Consider the following 18,927-nt stretch of genomic DNA (forward strand, 5'->3'; position numbering starts at 1 on the left):
ACAGGATCTCATTGTGTAGCCCTGGCTTGGAACTCAATCTATAGATGGGGCTGGCCTTAAATTCAGAGAACACCTGCCTTTCTTTACCAAGTGTTGAGAATAAAGGTAGGCACCACCAGTCCTGCTGGTATTTCTTCATGCCATCATCTTAGATGGAAGATTCTTTATTGCTTTGTCCCTGCTAAACTTTTTTTATAGCAACATTATAAATCTGCAAGGGTGATTTCTCTCAACTGCTCAATTTGTATTCACTTTCATTTAAAGAACTCTGAAGACTTCCTAAATTAACAGAGAATGACAGTGTTCCTGGTCTAGGTCTTCTTGATAGTCCTCAGGCTACAGGTGTGGTCAGCTGCATGACACAATAGGTTTCATCTTCTTTTTAGTTTTGTCTGTCCTGGACAAGCCTGACTTTGCCTATGGATCTGACATAAAAGCTAGATACATGAAGAGAAAAGGCAGGGTGGAGAGATTCTCTCTATTGAGCAGAAGCAGGCACTCCAACAAGACTGACAATTGTGACTTACCAGTGGACCAGGGTCTGCCTGAGAGAAGATGTAACGTAGGAAAACTGCCAAGTGGGCTGGATGTGACTTCAGTTTTTCAAGATCTTGGAAGATGATGTCACTCTGAAAGGCAGAAAAATTGAGAACGGCTGGGAGGTACAGAGACAGGAGACAGACAGCAGACATTATTCTCATGCTTTCTACTTTCTGGGCTCTGTTAGCTAAGCCTTCTTCCCCATAGGTTCATTTGAGACTTGGTACTAATCAAACTGCTTCCAGTCAAGGGCAATATGGGTAAAGCAAGGGAGGAGGATAAAAGGAGTAAACCAGAAAAACGTTACCTCATTGTTGTAATAACCTGGGTCATAATCTTCCTCTGGGCCAATAATCAGAGGCTTTGGGCTTTGATCTATACCCTGAAGGAGAGAGAGAGAGAGAGAGAGATGTAGAGATGAGAAATTACAGAAGATATGGATTCAACTTCCTCAGAGGCGTTTGTTTAGGAGCCTAACTCTAAAATGGCCATTCAGGTCTAACTGGTCTAATCCCAAAGTTCAGCACAGTTGTATCCATTTCCACTTGCAGAAAGCCAACTGCTTCTGGGTGGGGCACAGCAGAAATAGAGCAGTCTGGTCACATGACACAGGAAAATGGGAGATTAGAAAAATGTTCTCTTTCTGTTTGCAAAGGATGAGGAATGAGTGTCCTTTAACAAAGAGCTGACTGCACCTAATGGACTGCTGGGTTGGAGACTTATGTTTTCCTAAACAGACCAAATCACTATTCTTCTCCCTAAACACATTCTCCAGATCTAATATAGCAAGTACCACAATACTGCTGACTAGGGTGGACAAGCAAGTATATGGATTAGTAACTGCTAGAGACACCAGAGCAGATCTGCCTTTGTCTCTCCCTTAGTGAGGGAGGATGGAGCTGATCCTCCTCAAACACTAACATGCATTATTTCCCTTGTCTGCTTAACAATCTATGGTAGACCCCTATTCCCTGTTAAAACCCAAACTCTTTACACCCTGGCTTTTGTTCTTCTTTTCTCTTTCCGTGAATTTTTTTAAAAAAATATTTATTTTATTTATTACATACACAATATTCTGTCTGTGTGTATGCCTGCAGGACAGAAGAGGGCACCAGACCTCATTACAGATGGTTGTGAGCCACCATGTGGTTGCTGGGAATTGAACTCAAGACCTTTGGGAAAGCAGGCAATGCTCTTAATCGCTGAGCCATCTCTCCAGCCCTCTTTCCATGAATTTTAATAAAATACGAATCCTAACTGATATACCAGTAATGACTCCAAGAGACTTCACACCACATAAACTTTTCAAATGCTTTATCGGTCAGATTTTTCTAAAGGTTCCCCGAGCTACTAATTTTTTATTTTATTTTATTTGAGACTCACTATGTAGATCTGGCTGCCCTGTAGCCTATGTAGACCAGATTGGCCTCAAACTTTGAGGCACGATCCCTTGCCTCTGCCACCCAAATGCTGGGAAAATTATCAACAATTTTTTAGTGACTACATTTCCTGCCGTTTTTAGTGATTCTCCAAGAGAGATTTGTTTCTGGAACCAATCTTACTCATGCACTTTGTCAAGGAGCTTTCCATAATACTCACCTTCTGTTTTCTGGACAGTCACCTATCTCTACCCCAGAATGACTGGGAGACCCTGAAAGTACTGAATAAATTGGAAGACGGAGGCCCTGAGAGTCTTTCACACATTCAAAGGCACAGAGTTAGGCAGGCAAGCTGTATTTATTCTTTTCAGACATACCCTAAGACCCTCCAATATCTTGTAACATCCAGTCTTTCAGGCCCATGTTCTCTAGATCCCCTAAGACTCTCTGGCAAAAGCATATAAAAAGGCTCGATTTTAGCTTGTTTGGGGAAAATTTTTTAGAAATAAATCTATTTTAAAAAAGTTTTAGCCAGGCAGTGGTGATGCACATCTTTAATTTCAGCATTTGGGAGGCAGAACTCTTTGAGTTTGAGGTCAGCCTGGTCTACAGATTGAGTTCCCGGACAGGATCCAAAGCTACACAGAAAAACCCTGTCTGTTTTTATACAAGCATATATTGATTCTGAGCATACTCCCCTGCTCCAAGATTTCCCCTTTCTAGTGTTTTCTTCCTGTTGGTCTCCTTTGTCTCTGGGGACAGTCATGTCATGGACACAAAACATGATTTTATATATCTATAGAAAGCCAAAAATTGGCAGATGAGCAAAAACGTATGCTATTTGTCTCTTAATTTGACTTTATTCTTATGATTAGCTCTATTTGTATCCATTTTATGCAAATGACAAGACTTTGTTCTTCATTATGGTTGAAAAACTCCATTGTGTATACACATCACATTTTCTTTATCACTTTATCGCTGAACACCATGGCTGGTTCCATAACTCAGCTACTGTGAACTGTGTTGCTATAAATACGGACATGCAAATGTCTGTAATCTGGAGTGGTCATTTGTTATAAAGAAATTTTCTCTAAGATCAAACATTCCATCCTGCAGGAAGCTCCTTATGACTGAGTTGTAAACAACTCAGAAGCTTCAGGAAATCCCTGGGACTGATCAAATGCATGAGGCCACTCCTTCCCCAAGCATACCAAAGCAATAAGGACTGCTGAGAAATACTTTCAGACCAACTGAGCTATCTGGAAGAGACATTCTCCAATTTGTCAAGTTGACTCTAAGTTACACTCTAGGTTCATGACTTGTCACTCATGCTAGGGTGGGCTTTTGAGGATGCTTTTGATCTTTGAATATTTCTGTTCTTGTAACTAATACTTCACCCATACTCCAAAAAGTAATACCAATAAAAACTCAAGTTTACCAAATTGTACTATAGTGGTCGGTCTCCCTCCCTCCCTCCCTCCTTACCTTCCTAAGGTACCTACCTTCCTCCCTCCCTCCCTCCTTATTTATTTTTATTTTTTTTCGAGACAGGGGTTCCTTGCAGCTTTGGGGCCTATCTTGGAACTAGCTCTTGTAGACCATGCTGGCCTTGAACTCAGAGAGATTCATCTGCCTCTTCCTCCCAAGGGCTGGGGATTAAAGGTGTGTGCCATCACCACCTGGCAGGTATCCAGACTTTAGTCTGTCATCTGTTCCCTATCTGGGGTGAGTAGATTTCTGTTCAGGCGGCCTCAGAAACAGGGTCACTCAATGGTCACATAGAAAACCTATTTTTAGTTTTTAAGAAATGTTCATATTGATTTCTATAGTAGCTAGGACTAGTTTATACTACCACCAGCAATATATAGGGTTTGCTTTAATCTACATCTTCACCAACCTGTTATGTATTTTCTTAATGATTGCCATTCTGTATGGATCTCAATATAGGAATATACATTTCCCTAGTGGTTAATAAAGTATGAATATCTTTTCATGTTTATTGACCATGTGTAATCCACTGATACTCATATGACTCATAACTCAATGACACTCATTTTATTTTATTGAGACAGGGTTTCTTTCTGTAGCTTTCTATAGCTGTTTCTTTCTGTTTCTTTCTGTAGCAAGTTCCAGAGCCTGTTCTGGAACTTGCTCTGTAGATCAGATTGGCCCTGGAACTCACAGAAATTCACCTGCCTCTGTCTCCAGGGAGTTGAGATTAAAAGTGTGCACCACCACCGCCTGGCTGTGGTTCATATTTGGAGAACCATTTCTTCACTTCATTAGCCCACTTATTGACTAGGTTTTTGATTTCTTGCTGTTTTTAAAAGTTTTTCTCTCTATTTTTTTTTTTAAGTTTTTGTATACTCTAGGCATTTTTCAATTAGATTTTATTTTATTTTTACTTATGTGTTTGTATAACTCTAGTTCTAAGGGATTTGATGCCTTTTTCTGGCCTCCGAGTATGTATGTGGTAAAGACATATACCCAGGCAAAACACTCATATACATAAATAAACAAAATCTTGAAAAAACCTCCCATTATACAATTAATATCCTTCCTTCCCTCCCTCCCTCCTCACCCCCAATTGAGACAGACTCTCTCTGTCCTAGGTGTGAAAGGAGAAAGACAAACTGGGGTTGTTCCCATCTTTCTCACCTGGTCACTGGGTGGGAGCACTGGTGCATCCAAGCTCTGTCGTCTGTGGTGCTGGGCCACTCTGGCCAGGATTACAGGAGAAGTCTGAGGGCTGTCTAGTCCAGGATCTGACAGCACTGAGTTCCGATTCAGCAATGACTAGAGGAAGAGAATTCTATGATAAGGACTCTCATTCAGACAACTCTATAATGATAACCACTGACACTCATAGCGTTCTTGATTATACACTATTCTTTCTAACAGCTCTCTGAGAACCAGGTCTCGGAAAGACCATGAGACTTATTGAAAGTCAAAGAGATCTGTTCAATTAGGAAGTCTCAGTCACAGTTCACACACTTCATTGCCAAGTATATCACCTCTCATGTATGCAAACTATAGGTTACCCACATCCCACCACTTTCTGGTTACTTCCCAAGACATCTGTTCTTTTACAGATACCCATCACCCTCTCACCAATAGTCAGTTACCAGCAGTGAGAAAAGGAAATTCCAAATGTTACTTAAATTACAATTTTAGTATATTTTTAACACTTATTTCCATGTTTAATGAGTTTGGCTAAATAGATATTTTACTATTGTTATCATTCTTCTACTCATTCTATTCTTTTATAATCATAATCTTATATGCCAACTGAGAGATAACCTTTGAGATAAGAAAATCTGAAAATTTATGACTAAAGTAGGAAAAGATGTGTAGCAAAGAAAGTGAGTATCACATCTGACTTGGTGGGGTTCATTAACTTGCTCTCATAGATGAGCTATAGTGATAACACTGCCCACCTTTTTACCACAACAGAGCCAATCAACTGTGATAAAACAGATGTGATAATCCAGAATGAGGATGCATGTCAAAGTCACTTGGAACCAGAACACAGTGACTAGGTCCCTAGAGCTAGAATTGTGGAGGAGGTGTCCAGGCGATGGGCCAGGACTTTCAGTGGCCAGTAAGTAGCAGAGATATCTAGTGCCCAGGGGTGGGAAATTGAATGCATACATTTTAAATGGGCCTGTATCTGCTGGCACTCACCTCACTGACAGAGGGAAAGCGTTCTGTCCCAGAGTCCAAGCCACTGTCTGCCTCCTGGGAATCCAGAGAGAGGCGGCCTGAGAAGAAACCAGTTCAGACAGTTTTAGAAAAAAAATCTCAGACCTCGAGTGAAGACTAGCCTTTATTTTGGGCACTGAGCAGAAAGTGGAAGCTGCCATCTTCCCTTCTTTTCCAGTTGTCCTTCAATTCTTTCCTCTTGTGACCTCCAGGTTCCCCTGGAGTACTGGGCACAGAACGTGCCACCACCTAAAACAAGACTCCAGCTCCTACTGCCACTCTTCGTCTGCGGCTCATTCCTAACTCTCTGGTCGTCACCCCTCTTCACAAAAATTTGTTAAGTGGCACATGCTGTCAGGCAAGCTGTGTGGACCTGTCCCCCCAGTAGCTTCCTTAGCCATCATTTACTTCTATACATCCAGCTGTCCTGTGTATTAATATCACTTTTTCTTTATTATTCTGGAATCTGTTCCATTGGGAGAGACCAACATAGAAGAAAGCTCATATATACCCAGAGGACGATGGGATTTACCTTCAGATGTTCTCTGGCTGGTGTCACTATAGAATGGAAGTATGTCCTAAAAGAGAGAAGACCAGACAGTGGAAAATTTCTTTGAGCCTTTCCTACTCCTGTTTCCGTCTACCAATCAGAGCCATGTTTGCTTTTATAGCAAGTGACCACTTTTGCTTTACTGCCTAGGAAACGTCCAGCTTCATATGTGCAGCCTGAGAAGGTAGTGACCCTTAATGGTGGAAAAGTAGTTTAATCATTATTGTAAAAATTAACAAAAATCTCCCTTTACTCTTCACCCTGGAAGAGTGAAGCATTTATTGCCTTACTCAGGCTGGATACAGGAAAAGATTTTCTAACCATAAGGAATAAAAAATCCCAAGCCTGCAATGAGGAAAGATGTTAAACATCTATGTTGGGGCTGGAAAGATGGCTCAGTGGTTGAGAGCACTGACTGCTCTTCCAGAGGACCTAGGTTCAATTCCCAGCACCCACATGACAGCTCACAACCGTCTGTAACTCCAGTTCTATGAACCAGACACCCATGGAAAAACACCAGTGCACACAAAATAAAAATAAATACATAAATAAAATAAAGTAAAGTAAAAAAGACACATTAAAAAACATCTGTGTCTATGGGAATACTGGTACTGGCATGAAGCTCAGTGCCCCAGTCACTGTAGAACTGTCCACAAAGCATTCAATCTTTCAGCAACTCCAGGCAGAACAGGTTATTCCAATGTTGTAAATAAGGAGACAGAAAGAAGCTCAGATGTTTACTTATCTTTCGAAAGTACATTCTAAATGAAGAAAACCAGGGCTAGCGCCCAAATGTCACAATTCTCAGCTCAGAGTCTCAAAATTCATGTAACACAGACACCAACAATGACAGTAGGCACACACATTTATACATGGTGCTAGTGGTATGCTTTAGTTCTGGCAATACCTTACCAGGTACATTCTGTTGTGTCCTTCTATAAATAAGAAAATGAAGAGAGACGCTCTTAGTAGTTAAGTTACTTGGCCATGAGTCTGAAAGCTGAGGGAACTCTACCTGGTAATCAAAACTAGATGGTCTATGTCCACAGTCTAAGTCATCTACTATATGATATGAAAGTCCCTTTAAAAAAGTAGATGTTTAAAGTTTATTTTCCTATGTTTTTACCAACTTCTGGACAGAACAGTATAAAAAGAAAGACAAATGCCTTAAACAAATTAAAAATATTTTTAAAAGATTTATTTTTATTTTATGTGTATGAGTATTTTGCACACATGTATGTATGTGTACTATGTGTGTGTAGTGCCCATGAAGGCCAGAGGAGGGATTGGGTCTCCTGGAAGAGCAGTTAGTGCTTTTAACTGCTGATCCATCTCTCCAGCTCCACCTTAAACCATTTCTATGGGTTTGGGGTACCATAATTTCCTAAGGCTAGTTCTTACTTACCCAAAGAACTGAGGCCTGAAGGATCTAAGACAGACAGTAACGGTAAAGCCCCTGATGAGAAGAAAAGATAAACAACTTCCTCCTGTGTGGCATTTTCTGCAAAGTGCATTTAGATTCTTTTCAGCTGACTGAGATCTTTAACTGAGGCTGACGGGGAAAGCACTTGTGTTCCCTTGAGGAGATCCTTAAAGAAAAAGCTACTGGAGGGATGCTGAGTAACACCAGAGTAGGAATACACATGTCTTGAGGAAACTATTCAGGAAACTATTCAGAAGGGAAGAGTGATTAGCAGATTAAAGCAGATTAATTTATTTCTATTTCTTCTTTTCAGCAGGAGGACATAAAACAGGCTTTTCTCTCTCTGGTATCACCAGTAGGTACTGCAATAGTGCACCTTCTTTGGTGCTACTCTTGCCATGTTCAAGAGGCTTCCGGCCCTGCTCTCCTCCTCCTACACTAGTCCCTCTGCATGGGCTGGTCCTGGAGCAGCGCCTACTACCACTCACTCACCACTAAGCCACCAGTCTCCTGCTGGATCTTCAGCTGTAACTGAGTGACTCGCCGCCGGGCACCTTCCATTTGCTCTTCTAGCAGGCTGTCAGGGTTCCGACTATACACCTCACAGATACGCTACGGAGGGACAAGAAGAAAGAGAAGAGGAGAAGGAGAAGGAGGGAAAAGGTAGAGGACTGGTTAGTAGAGGATAGATGATTTACCAGTAGTAAGAGTAGGTAGCTATCACAAAACAAAGAAGAGAAGATTTCTGTCTCCTAGTAGATGCCTGCTATTTCAGCATCATTTAGGATCAGAAAAAAAGGGCGATTGATGAGAAACAGAATATATGAAAGAAAGGAAAAAAAAACCAAAAACAAAACATCAAACAAAAAAACCAAAAGGTCTTCCTTATACTGACCTATTTCTAAGGCTGGATGAGGCCCCACACTGTACATGAGCTCTTCCTCAACTTGCACTCAAGAGTGAAGTACTGAAGTAACTAACCGGATCACGACACAGAAAATGTTAGAGTAAAGACAACAAAATGAAAATGTCAAATGAGGAGAGGAAAAGCTTATTTAGAGAAGCCAGAACCCTGCTTCATTAGAAGTGTCTGAAGAGCACGCAGCAGAGTGAGAGCACAGGGCTGAGGAGACTGTCATTAGGTCCTGGTCCTCTATGTACTAGCTGGGTAGGCTTGGACAAGCTTGAATACATCTGCCAGGAATGAAGACAACAGTATCTGCATCATGAGATGACCCTAATATCTGAATAAGACTGTGTGGCATACTTGCTAGAGTGGCTGTGGCAGTTGTATGCCGGAATACGTAGCAGGCATTTAATGCTTTTGTACAAAAGAAATCAGCAGCAAAACTTAACAAATGAAGATGTTACATTTACACACGAACTGACTTCACCTGAAGCTTCCTGCTACCTGTAACCTTGCTAAAATTCCCAAAATTTTAGATTTATCTTTTCCATGTCTATCAAACCCCAAACATTCCCCGTCTCAGCAGATATTATTTGAAAAGAACTTTTTCCAACATTACTCCATTTCAAAACATCTGTATTATCTCTTCTCCTGACTCAGAAGTCAAACTCTTTACCATTTTGAACCACTGATAATTTTTAAGTGTTTCTTAAGACATCATTCAGACAGCTTTAAAATCTTTTTCAAGTGGTTCCTTCCCTGTGTCCTACCCTTTAAAGACATCTAAATTCCCTAAATTAAAAGCAAACTCCCACAATAAAATTACTTCTATCAATCCACATTGTCTTTTAAGCCACAGTCCATTTTTTCTTCCTTTCTCCATCACCTCAACAGCTACCTTTTAAACGATGAAACAGCAGCAAATGCTGTGGATATTAGAGGTTGGGATACTGCTAAAGATTCATACAGATCTTCAATCACTTTTTAGAATTCTCCTCTCTGATTTGGTGTGTTGATTTCAGCCAGATCCCAGCTTCAATGACCACACTGTTGTTGAGGATACCCTAATTTCCTCTCTCCAGAGCTGTTTCCCATTCTACCTAAACGTCTCACAGACGCATTCAATGCTGACCTTCATTTCTGTCTTGTAAGCTTTGCTCCTGTGACCTATTAGATTCCAACCATGGCACCCAGGCACCCAACTCAGAGCCATCCTTTACTCTTTTTTTCTCCTTAACCAGATGGTAACTTTCCCTAATGTGACTTCTGAGACATCTCTTTCCTGTTCTTTCTTTTTTGTTCTAAATTCTAGTTCTTGTCATATCGGTCGTCATCTCTTATATACTACAGTAGCCACCACCAAGGTTTCTTTATGTCAATTCACTTAACATGTACTTATATATTTTTTTTAATTTAGTGTGTGTGGATGTGCCTCAGTGTATATATGTGCAGGCACCCACAAAGCCCAAAAGAGGCACCTGATGCCTAGAAAATGCAGTTATAGGCAGTTGTGAGTGGCCCAATGTGGTTGCTGGGAACCGAACTTGGGTATTCTGCACAAACAACCCTTAAATACCCTTAACAACAGAATCATCTCTCCAGTTCCAAAACCACACTTCTTTCAAGAAGATTGATTTGAAAATCTTTGATTAATTCCCACAGTCTTTAGGAGAAACTCTAAGATCTTTAAGTGACCCAAATCACTTCTCAACCACTGTCCTGCATTGTTGTTTCCAGTGTTTTGGTCACAGTGGACTGAACCCCACTCAATTATCACCTCCTGAAAACTTTGATAGGTACTGCATAAATCAGTAATGTTGTCAGGTTTCCACAGTACCCAAAAATTGTTTTCAAGTTTGTCATTAAGATATAACTCATATAACTTAAAACTTAAATGAAGTATATAATACAGAGGTTTTTTAGTATATTTACACAACTGTGCAAATGTACTATCAAATTTCAGAACATGACTTCAATAAGAAAGCTGTTAGTTAAGCAGTCAACCTACCTCCCCAACTTTCCACACTCCAGTAACCACAAGTAACTATTTTGTCCTTGAGCATTTGCCTATTCTGGACATTCCATATATATATGGAACTGCAACATTTGTGAACCTTTGTCTTCTTTCACTTAGCATGCCTTCAGGGTTCTTCCATTTAATAGCATGTATCAGTACTCTAATTTTTTCTTAAGGCTAAATATCCACTGTGTTGTAGATATACCACATTTCTTATCGGTTGGTAGACTCTAGGTTGTTTCCTTTGGGCTATTACAGAGATAGTTGTCATGAATGCTCATGTACAAAATTTTGTGTGAATATGTAGTTTTAATTCTTCTTGGCATTTATCTAGGAGTGGATTGACTGGGTTACATCTTTGTTTACCAATAGGAAGAACTACCTAATGTTTTCCTGTGACTGTATTATTTTATATTCCCACCACTGGTGATGCAAACAGATTAGGACAGTGAACTTGTAGAAAAAACATAAACAAGTATTTCTCAGGTTTGTCTACAACCCTTACCACAAACATCTTTTTATTATTTTGGCTATAAAAATCATAGTATCTTGTCGTTTTAAGAAGCAGTTCCCCATCTTTTCATAAGCTTATTGGCCATTTGTAGTTCTTTAAGTGTTAATTTTAAGGTTGTTTTTCACTACATAACCTAGGCTGGCCTCCTTCTGCCTCAGATTTCCAGGCATATATCACAAGGCTTGTGCCTTCTTTAAAGAACTGTTCAAATCTTTTGCTAATTTTATTTAGTATAAGAACAAAGCTTATGGGGCTGGAAAGGGGTCTCTGAAGCTAAAATCATTGGTTACTCTCCCAGAGGATCTGCCATCCTCTTCTGGACTTTGAGGGACATGGGCACACACACACACACACACACACACACACACTCTCTCTCTCTCTCTCTCTCTTAAAAATAAGAACACGTTAAAAAAATCCAAGTAGATATAAAAAAATCAAATAACATTTTGAATTAGTAGTTTCCTATCTAATTTTTTATTGTTGTTGTTTTTGTTTTTTAAGTTTGGTGGTTGTTTGCTTGCATCTAGTGATGAGTAGGAATGGAATCCAGTGGTAAGGCAAGTGCTCTTACCACTTAAAAACATCATAGCCCTTGCCAAAATTTTAGTTGTGTTGTCCTTTTTAAAAAATTATTTTATGAGTATGGGTATTGTCCCTGCATGTATGTCTGAGTGCCACATGCATGCAGGGTCCACTAAGGTCAGAAGAAAGCATTGTATCCCCTGGACCTGGAGTTACAGACAATTGTGAGCTGCCATATGGGTGCTGTGAACTGAACCTGGGTCCTCTGGAAGAACAGCCAGTGCTCTTAATAGCTTAAGAGCTATTAAACCATCTCTCTAGCCCTGTTATTTGCTTTTTTATTCTTTTTTTTTTTATTCTTGAGGTGAAAGAGTCTTTTTTTTTTTACATATTCTGGTAATAAGACCCTTAATAGATACATGATTGTGAAGTATTTCTTCTATTCTGTGAGTTGCCCTTTTATTTTTTACATTATTTCTTTATACACAGACATTTTAATTTTGATGATATCCAGTTATCTTTTTGGGGGAATGTTTGTACTTTTAGTACCATAAACAATCCATTGGTTAATCCAAGGTTATGATGATTCATATGTTTCCTTCTAAAAGTTTAATATTTTTCTTTCCTCATTACTTATATCTAACATAATTTAAATGCTGTGTAGACACAGTCCTGAGGGATGACGACAAGAACAACATCCGGAATGTTCAGTCCAGACCAAGTCCCCCTTTTCTCATCTCTCTTGAGTTTTATACATTTGTTTGTTGGCTTTATTAATACATTTTTAACTAATTTTGTTAATTATGTGAGATAAGGATACAGATTAATTCTTTGTAGATACGAAGTTATCTAGTACCATTTGTTGAAGAGACAAACACTACTGAATTGTCTTAGCACCTTTGTTGAAAATGAGCTGCCATTTTTGTAATCATTAATATCAGAGCTCTGAGTTCTAATCCATTGATCTACATGTCTAGTCTTATATTGTAACAATGTCTTAGTAAACCAATGTGAATACACAAGCAACAGTTTACAATGCAATATATCTTCATTTAGTACATCATGCCCTACAGTATTGCAGAAACTCCTTAAGGGTAGGTACATCTCTCATTTATTCCTGAAACCATTCATACTTGTACCTTGAAGGCTTCCCCATTGGTTGCTCTAACAGAAGACTTAGCACACCGCAAGAACACAATACTTGTTAAGTCTGTTTTCACAACTTCATGCCTTGACCTTAACTGTTTCCTCACTAGCAATGCCCCCAATTTTGTTTATTTTTGAGTCAGGGTCTTTCTCTGTAGCTGTGGTTGATCTGAAACATCTATATAGACCAAGCTGGTTGAAGAGTCACAGAGATCCACTTACTTTCCCTCCCAAGTGTTGAAATTAAAGGTATGAGCCTGGCTACCCTCAACCTCTTTTTGTCTGCTTAAGTTCCACTCTTCCAAACTCAACACAAACACCATTTCTACTGTGAAGTTTTTACACAGCATTGTAATTGTTTTTCCTTTTAACTTTTATATAAATTCTTTGCTCTTGTGACTTCCCTCTTACTAGAATTTGAAATTTCCATTAGATTTTAAGCACACTGAAGGTAGGAACCACCTCATCTCCATTTTCTATACCACAGAAACTAAAACAATGTTTTATATGTAGTAAATACTTACAGACTGGCCTATTGCAGTCAAATTAATCTTCTTGGTCTCTGTGCCTATCATTTCCTCTCTGGTACCTCTCTTCATCTTCTTCATCAGTCTAACCTCATCTGCTCATCCCTACCTCCCATGCTTACTTTTCTCTTCTTTGGAATCCTCCTAAGAGTAATTCCAGCTGGGAGGTGGTAGTGTATGTCTTTAATTCCAGCACTCTGGAGGCAGAGGCAGGAGGATCTCTCTGAGTTCGAGGCTAGCCTGGTCTACAAGAGCTAGTTCCAGCACAAGTTCTGAAGCTATAGAGAAACCTTGTCTCAAAAATTCAAAAAAAAAAAAAGGAATTTCAATGAACTTCAATTTTCCTTAGTTCGACTAGTTCCTCATTTTAGCTATTTTTTTATTTATTTATATTTAGTTTACATATTCAACATCCTAATGTATTAGCCATAGGATTCTGCTATCCTACTCACTCACTGGTCTGCTTTAACTAATTCTGTTGGCCAAAGGCAATCCTGGTGTGGGACAATCATCTATATTCTGTCAATTATATTTTAAATAAACGCTGATTGGCCAGTAGCCAGGCAGGAAGCATAGGTGGGACAACCAAACAGGAAGTAGAGGCGGGTCAATGAGAACAGGAGAATTCTGGTAAGAGAAAAGCTCCTCTGCAGTCCTGTCCAGACAAGGAAGAAGCAAGATGTGACTACACCGCTGTAAAAGGTACTGACCCATGTGGCTAATGATAAGAACAATGGGCTAATGTAAGTTATAAGAGTTAATAAGAAGCCTGAGCTAATGGGCCAATCAGTTTATGATTAATATAGACCTCTGTGTGATTTCTTTGGGACTTAATGACTGCGGGAATCGGGCAGGACAGAAAACTCAGCACAATCCTTTAATGGACTCAAGACAGTACTTTTCATTTGCTGGGGATTGAACCTAGGGCCTTAAGTATGTGTTCTACCACTGGGCTATATACTCATAGGCCCTGATGTTTTACTATAATTGGATAGGGTCTACAAAATTAAGCTGCAAAAAATAAAAAATTAAAGTTGTACACACTGGCAGATTGCTGTCATAGGGATTAATTACTGTATGAAAGTAAAGACCCGTCTATCTTTAACAGTGATCTCACCTGTAACTCTTTCTCCTCCTGTCTCAGCATATTCCTGAGGATTTGAGTGGCATGCTTTTGAACTTCAGGATCCTAGGAATGGAAATATAATAGCAGTGAGACCTGGGGACTAGCTCAATAGCTTAACTCTCTTATATTTGCTCATTTCTGAGCAAGGAAAAATGTTGAGAGTAAAGCCTGATTTCATGAGTACATTCTGGATAATTCAACACCCGTGGGAATGCAATAAAAATAAAATCTTTTTTTGTTTTACTTTATTACTGAACTTAAATACCCTAGCTGCAATTAGCCTTAATACTGAATTGTTTTCTAACTTCTCCAAAGAACTAGCTCGACTTCTATTCAACCTAGAATCCTGTTCTTTACATACATCTGCACCTTGTCCTTTTTCAAGTCTTCACACAGGCTCTTACTCTTGAAGGCTCTATTTCTACCTTTTTTTTTGGTTCTTTCTAAATCTTTCTTCTATTGACTATCTTCCATATTTCACTCTTCCAGGAGCCCCTTTGCTCTGAAGCCAATCTCTTCTTCTTTGACTTTCAAGCACACCCTCCCAACACCAACTGGCAACAATCTCCATGGGATACTTCTGTCCATACCTGGGGCCCAGGTGTCCCCTGTGAGATTCTTTACACAGTGAGGAACACAGTGAGGATGCTATCTATAAAACCTCATCTTCATTCACAGAGGAGTAGGACACTAAAGCATGAACATCCTTTTATGTAGAACTTCATTTTTATTTAACTTTTTGGTGGTATTCACATGTCTCTTTGGCCTATCTCTGCTTACCACAAATCCATTCAATTTAAGTTCCAATGAGGGAGATCTTCAAAGAGTCCCTAGACTCTAGGACTTAGAGTGATCTGTAGGTGTCAGTAAAACTATTACCTGCAGAGGTTTGGGTCCTGTAATATGTTGTGGGGGTGGCAAGGGTGGAGGAGGAGGTGGTGGAGGAATCATGGGGTTAACTCTGGGTATTCCTGCCAGAGGTGGGTTCTGCTGAAGCCCAGAGACACCAATGGAGGAAGGAGAGGAGCCCAAGAGGGTAAGCGCAACATAAGCGCCAGCTAGAAGGAAAGAAAAAGAGGCTTGTTTGAATACCACCGTTCTTAAGAAGAGTAGTTTCATTAAGCCTCACAATTCTATAGATTAAAATCTTTTTTAAAAAAGTTCTAGCCATTTTCTAATTTCTGTCCTCCTGTCCTGCACCAGCCAAATTCTCAATCCCTCACACAGAAACCCCAACCAAATTTCCACCCATAAATAATCTAAGGGAACACTCCCTAAGGCTACCTTACCCCCCCTTTTGCTTTTTTAAAATAGTGTTTCTTTTTTTTCTCCACCCCTATCCCTCCCCCAAGACAGGATTTCTTTATATAGTTCTGGTTGTCCTGGAACTAGCTTTGTAGGCCAGGCTGACCTTGAACTCACAGAGATCCACCTGCCTCTGCTTCCCAAGTGCTTGGACTAAAGGTGTGTGCTATCAGTGCCTGGTTCAAGTTAGTCTTTCACTGTAGTCAAGAATGACCTTAAATCCTCCTGCCTCAGTTTAGATGGTGGATTATGTGGGTGCACTACCATGCCCTGTTTACTTCTTAATCTCACTAAATTTTGAACCAATGTAAAGTCCAGCACTCTCCTGCCTGGTACACAACAGGCACTCAAACTCTAGCCTTCCACTCTCCCAACACTTCCCACATTCTTATTTCTTCCTCAGTCCTGTGGCTTCAATTTGATTATATGTATAGACTCACTTGTTATGTATTCCTGGCTAAAGTATTTTTGCCCCTTTTCTGCCTCCATAGGAAGCTAATAAGGAAGAAGGTGAATGGAACAGAATGACACGTAAATGAAATGTGGTCTTAGGATATGGCCAGGAGAGGTGGCAATGATGGTGTGCTAAAAATGAAGCTCTCTATTGGAAAGCTAGTAGTGTCGTTATTTGACATCATACTAGGGTTTTGCAGCAGTTTAAGTTGATCGCTTATGTTAAGACTAAAGATGTGATTTCAGCTGCCTCAATATCTACCCATAAATGAAGCCTCTCAGGTCAGTAAACCTGTCAAACTGTCCCAGAGTCGACCAAGTCTATTTTCTTTAGTTGTTATGCCCTAACCAACTCACATTTGATAAGTTTCACCACCTCCAGGTGTGAGCTATTGGTCACCATGGTGCCGTTCACCTGTTGGAGGGACAAATAACATTGAGTAAAAGTGGTGAAAACCCTTTTCCAAGTCTAAAATGCTATTTCTTTAGGAAGCCATTTCCCAGTGCTTCCTCGTTACCTCTGCTTACTTGTTCACCCAAGTTTACATTGTCAGTTCCAAACTGGCTTCTAAGTTCTCAGGGATAAGACCCATGTCTCCAGCCATACATTTTTTTTGCAGTTATACCTGTGTGTATCTATCGGCCCTATGGGCTTCTTCCTTACTGGAGGGGTAGAAGTCTCTGTAGTTAGGATTTCTTTAATGTAGTCAGGACTCCTACACCCAGAAGATCCTCTCATGTCAGCACTGTGTGGTCAGACTGAAGTAAGAACCTGAGGGCCACAGCTGTTTCTTCTTAACCTTATTTTCTGTATTTTATGAAGTAAGGATAAATAAAACCTATTCCAGAAGTCTTCAAGGTCAATGAACTTGAAGAGCCTAAAACACAGAAGCCAGCTATCTTCGTCCCTCGCCCTGCTATGGCAGTGCTCTGGTTTAGTGGCTGCCAGAGCTAGTACTGAAATGAAGAACAACACAGGCCACCGCACTAGGCAGCGCCTGAACCTGTCACCACTGTAAGATGGAGGAGAGAGAAAGCTTACTCACTTTAATGATCCGGTCACCCTCTTTCACACCAGCTTTCATGGCTGCACCTCCTGGAGGGAGAAGAGCCAGTCAGCAGAGTCCTATAACCACCCCAAAAGCCATCAGATCCACATGAAAGTCCATCTTAGATTATTTGCTCTGAAATTTTGTATCAGAACTTCAAATCCTGGGTGGACATCCAATTTTGCTCCAGCAACATGATGACTTTTAATCTAGAATGCACTTCATAAAGTCGCAGCTGCTGCTCTGCTCGTCACTCAGCTCTCACAACCAGGCAATGTGCGAGACAGCGGGGCGAGGGTCTGAGAAGAGTATTTTTGCTTTATTTGAATGTGTTAAGGTCAGAAAAAGCCATTTGATATTACCACGGGAAAGGTAAGTTGACTGTAGTAAATATAGGTAGGAAAGTAATATTAAGAAGAACTGGAGAAATGGATTAAAACAATAGGTTTCAAACTGGTGACATTTAAGTCTTGAGAAGTTCAAGATAACAATATGATATTCTACTAAAAAACTTTTTTAAACCATTGACAGTTTCTTCGATTGAGATAGACCATCTTGAAACAGACCGTATTAAGGCCTTCTGATGCTAGCTGATCAAGAGAGGTGCTCAGAAGAACATGCTCTTGACTTTTTCAACTGGAGGGCACAGAGGTTTTGCTCACTATATAGTTGTGAATAGCTTCTAGTCTTAGCCTTAATTTAGACCCAAGAAGCACAAGAACACACAACAAATCAAGTTAATGAGAAGTATAAATATTATATTTTGTAAATTTGCCCCAAGATAGTCATTAAATCTTCTAAGTTGTATTTATCTGTTAAACTCCTCACATGGCACATCTAGATGCTTCTCGTATATATAGTCTATCCTCCATTATAACTTTTCAGTTCAGGAATTAAGACTCCCCTCATCTAAAGTAAACTATTTAGGGCTGGAGAGATGTCTCAATGGTTAATAGCACTTGCTGCTTTTGCAGAAGACCCGGACGGTGTCCAGAACCACGTACAACCACCTATAACTCCAGTTTCAGGGAATCTCATGCTCTCTTCTGGCCTCTGTGGGCAGGTTTTCATATGATTATTTTGGCTTTTCAAAACAGGGTTTCTCTGTGTAGCCCTGGGTGTCCTGGAGCTCACTTTGTAAACCAGGCTGCGATCAAACTTGAGATTGGCCTGCTCCTACCCTCCAAGTGCTGGGATTAAAGGTGTGCGCCCAAATGCCTGGCGGTTTCTCTTTTTTGTTTTGTTTCTTAAAACAGGGTCTCACTAGCTAGCTAGAACTTGGTTAGCTGGAACTCAGTATGTAGATCAGGTTGACCTTGATCCACTTCCTGCTTCCCAGTGCTGAAATTAAAAGTGTGTGCCACCATGCCACTAGGTCTCTGTGATGGCTGATCTTGGTTGATGGATGAACTTGACTACATCTGGAATCAACTGAAAATCAAGCTGCTGGACACAACTGAGGGAAATTCTGCCTGCTGGCTTAGTGTGGTAGAGACTTTCCCATGTGTCTATAGGGAGCTAGTTCTAGAATAATTTATTCACCATTCACTTAGGGATCCCCCATTCAAGCAGTCTCCAAGTCACACAACACTAGTGCATACCCCCACACACCCCACCTTCTGAGAACTGTCCATTGCTGACAGAAGGGTCACAGCACTCACCAGGGCGCACAGACTGCACCAACACGATTCGATCCCCACTAACTGTGAAGCCAAAGCCATGCTGGTCCTTTTGGATAATGACACAGCGCTGAACAAGACCTGTTGG

The 18,927-nt window shown here is 40.3% G+C and overlaps 1 protein-coding gene across 14 annotated transcripts in view; it reads right to left on the reverse strand.

Annotated features, from left to right (window-relative positions):
• Positions 1-18,927, reverse strand: part of Arhgef11 (Rho guanine nucleotide exchange factor 11) — a 139,373-nt gene that overhangs the window by 41,583 nt on the left and 78,863 nt on the right. For 10 of the 14 annotated variants that reach the window (XM_085678095.2, XM_085678087.2, XM_085678086.2 and 7 more), the window contains 11 exons: positions 18,822-18,920; positions 17,158-17,207; positions 16,469-16,526; positions 15,233-15,411; positions 14,345-14,416; positions 8,087-8,206; positions 6,154-6,199; positions 5,604-5,680; positions 4,578-4,715; positions 848-922; positions 528-629 (listed from right to left, as the gene is read on the reverse strand). In XM_085678095.2, coding sequence (XP_085534221.1) covers positions 528-629; positions 848-922; positions 4,578-4,715; positions 5,604-5,680; positions 6,154-6,199; positions 8,087-8,206; positions 14,345-14,416; positions 15,233-15,411; positions 16,469-16,526; positions 17,158-17,207; positions 18,822-18,920 — 1,016 coding nt within the window. The remainder of the gene's footprint in view (positions 1-527; positions 630-847; positions 923-4,577; positions 4,716-5,603; positions 5,681-6,153; positions 6,200-8,086; positions 8,207-14,344; positions 14,417-15,232; positions 15,412-16,468; positions 16,527-17,157; positions 17,208-18,821; positions 18,921-18,927) is intronic. The other 4 variants (XM_085678096.2, XM_085678091.2, XM_085678092.2 and 1 more) reach the window with 1 other exon arrangement.

This window comes from Myodes glareolus, chromosome 17, assembly GCF_982192425.1.
Source record: "Myodes glareolus chromosome 17, mMyoGla1.1, whole genome shotgun sequence".
NCBI classification, from domain to species: Eukaryota; Metazoa; Chordata; class Mammalia; order Rodentia; family Cricetidae; genus Myodes; species Myodes glareolus.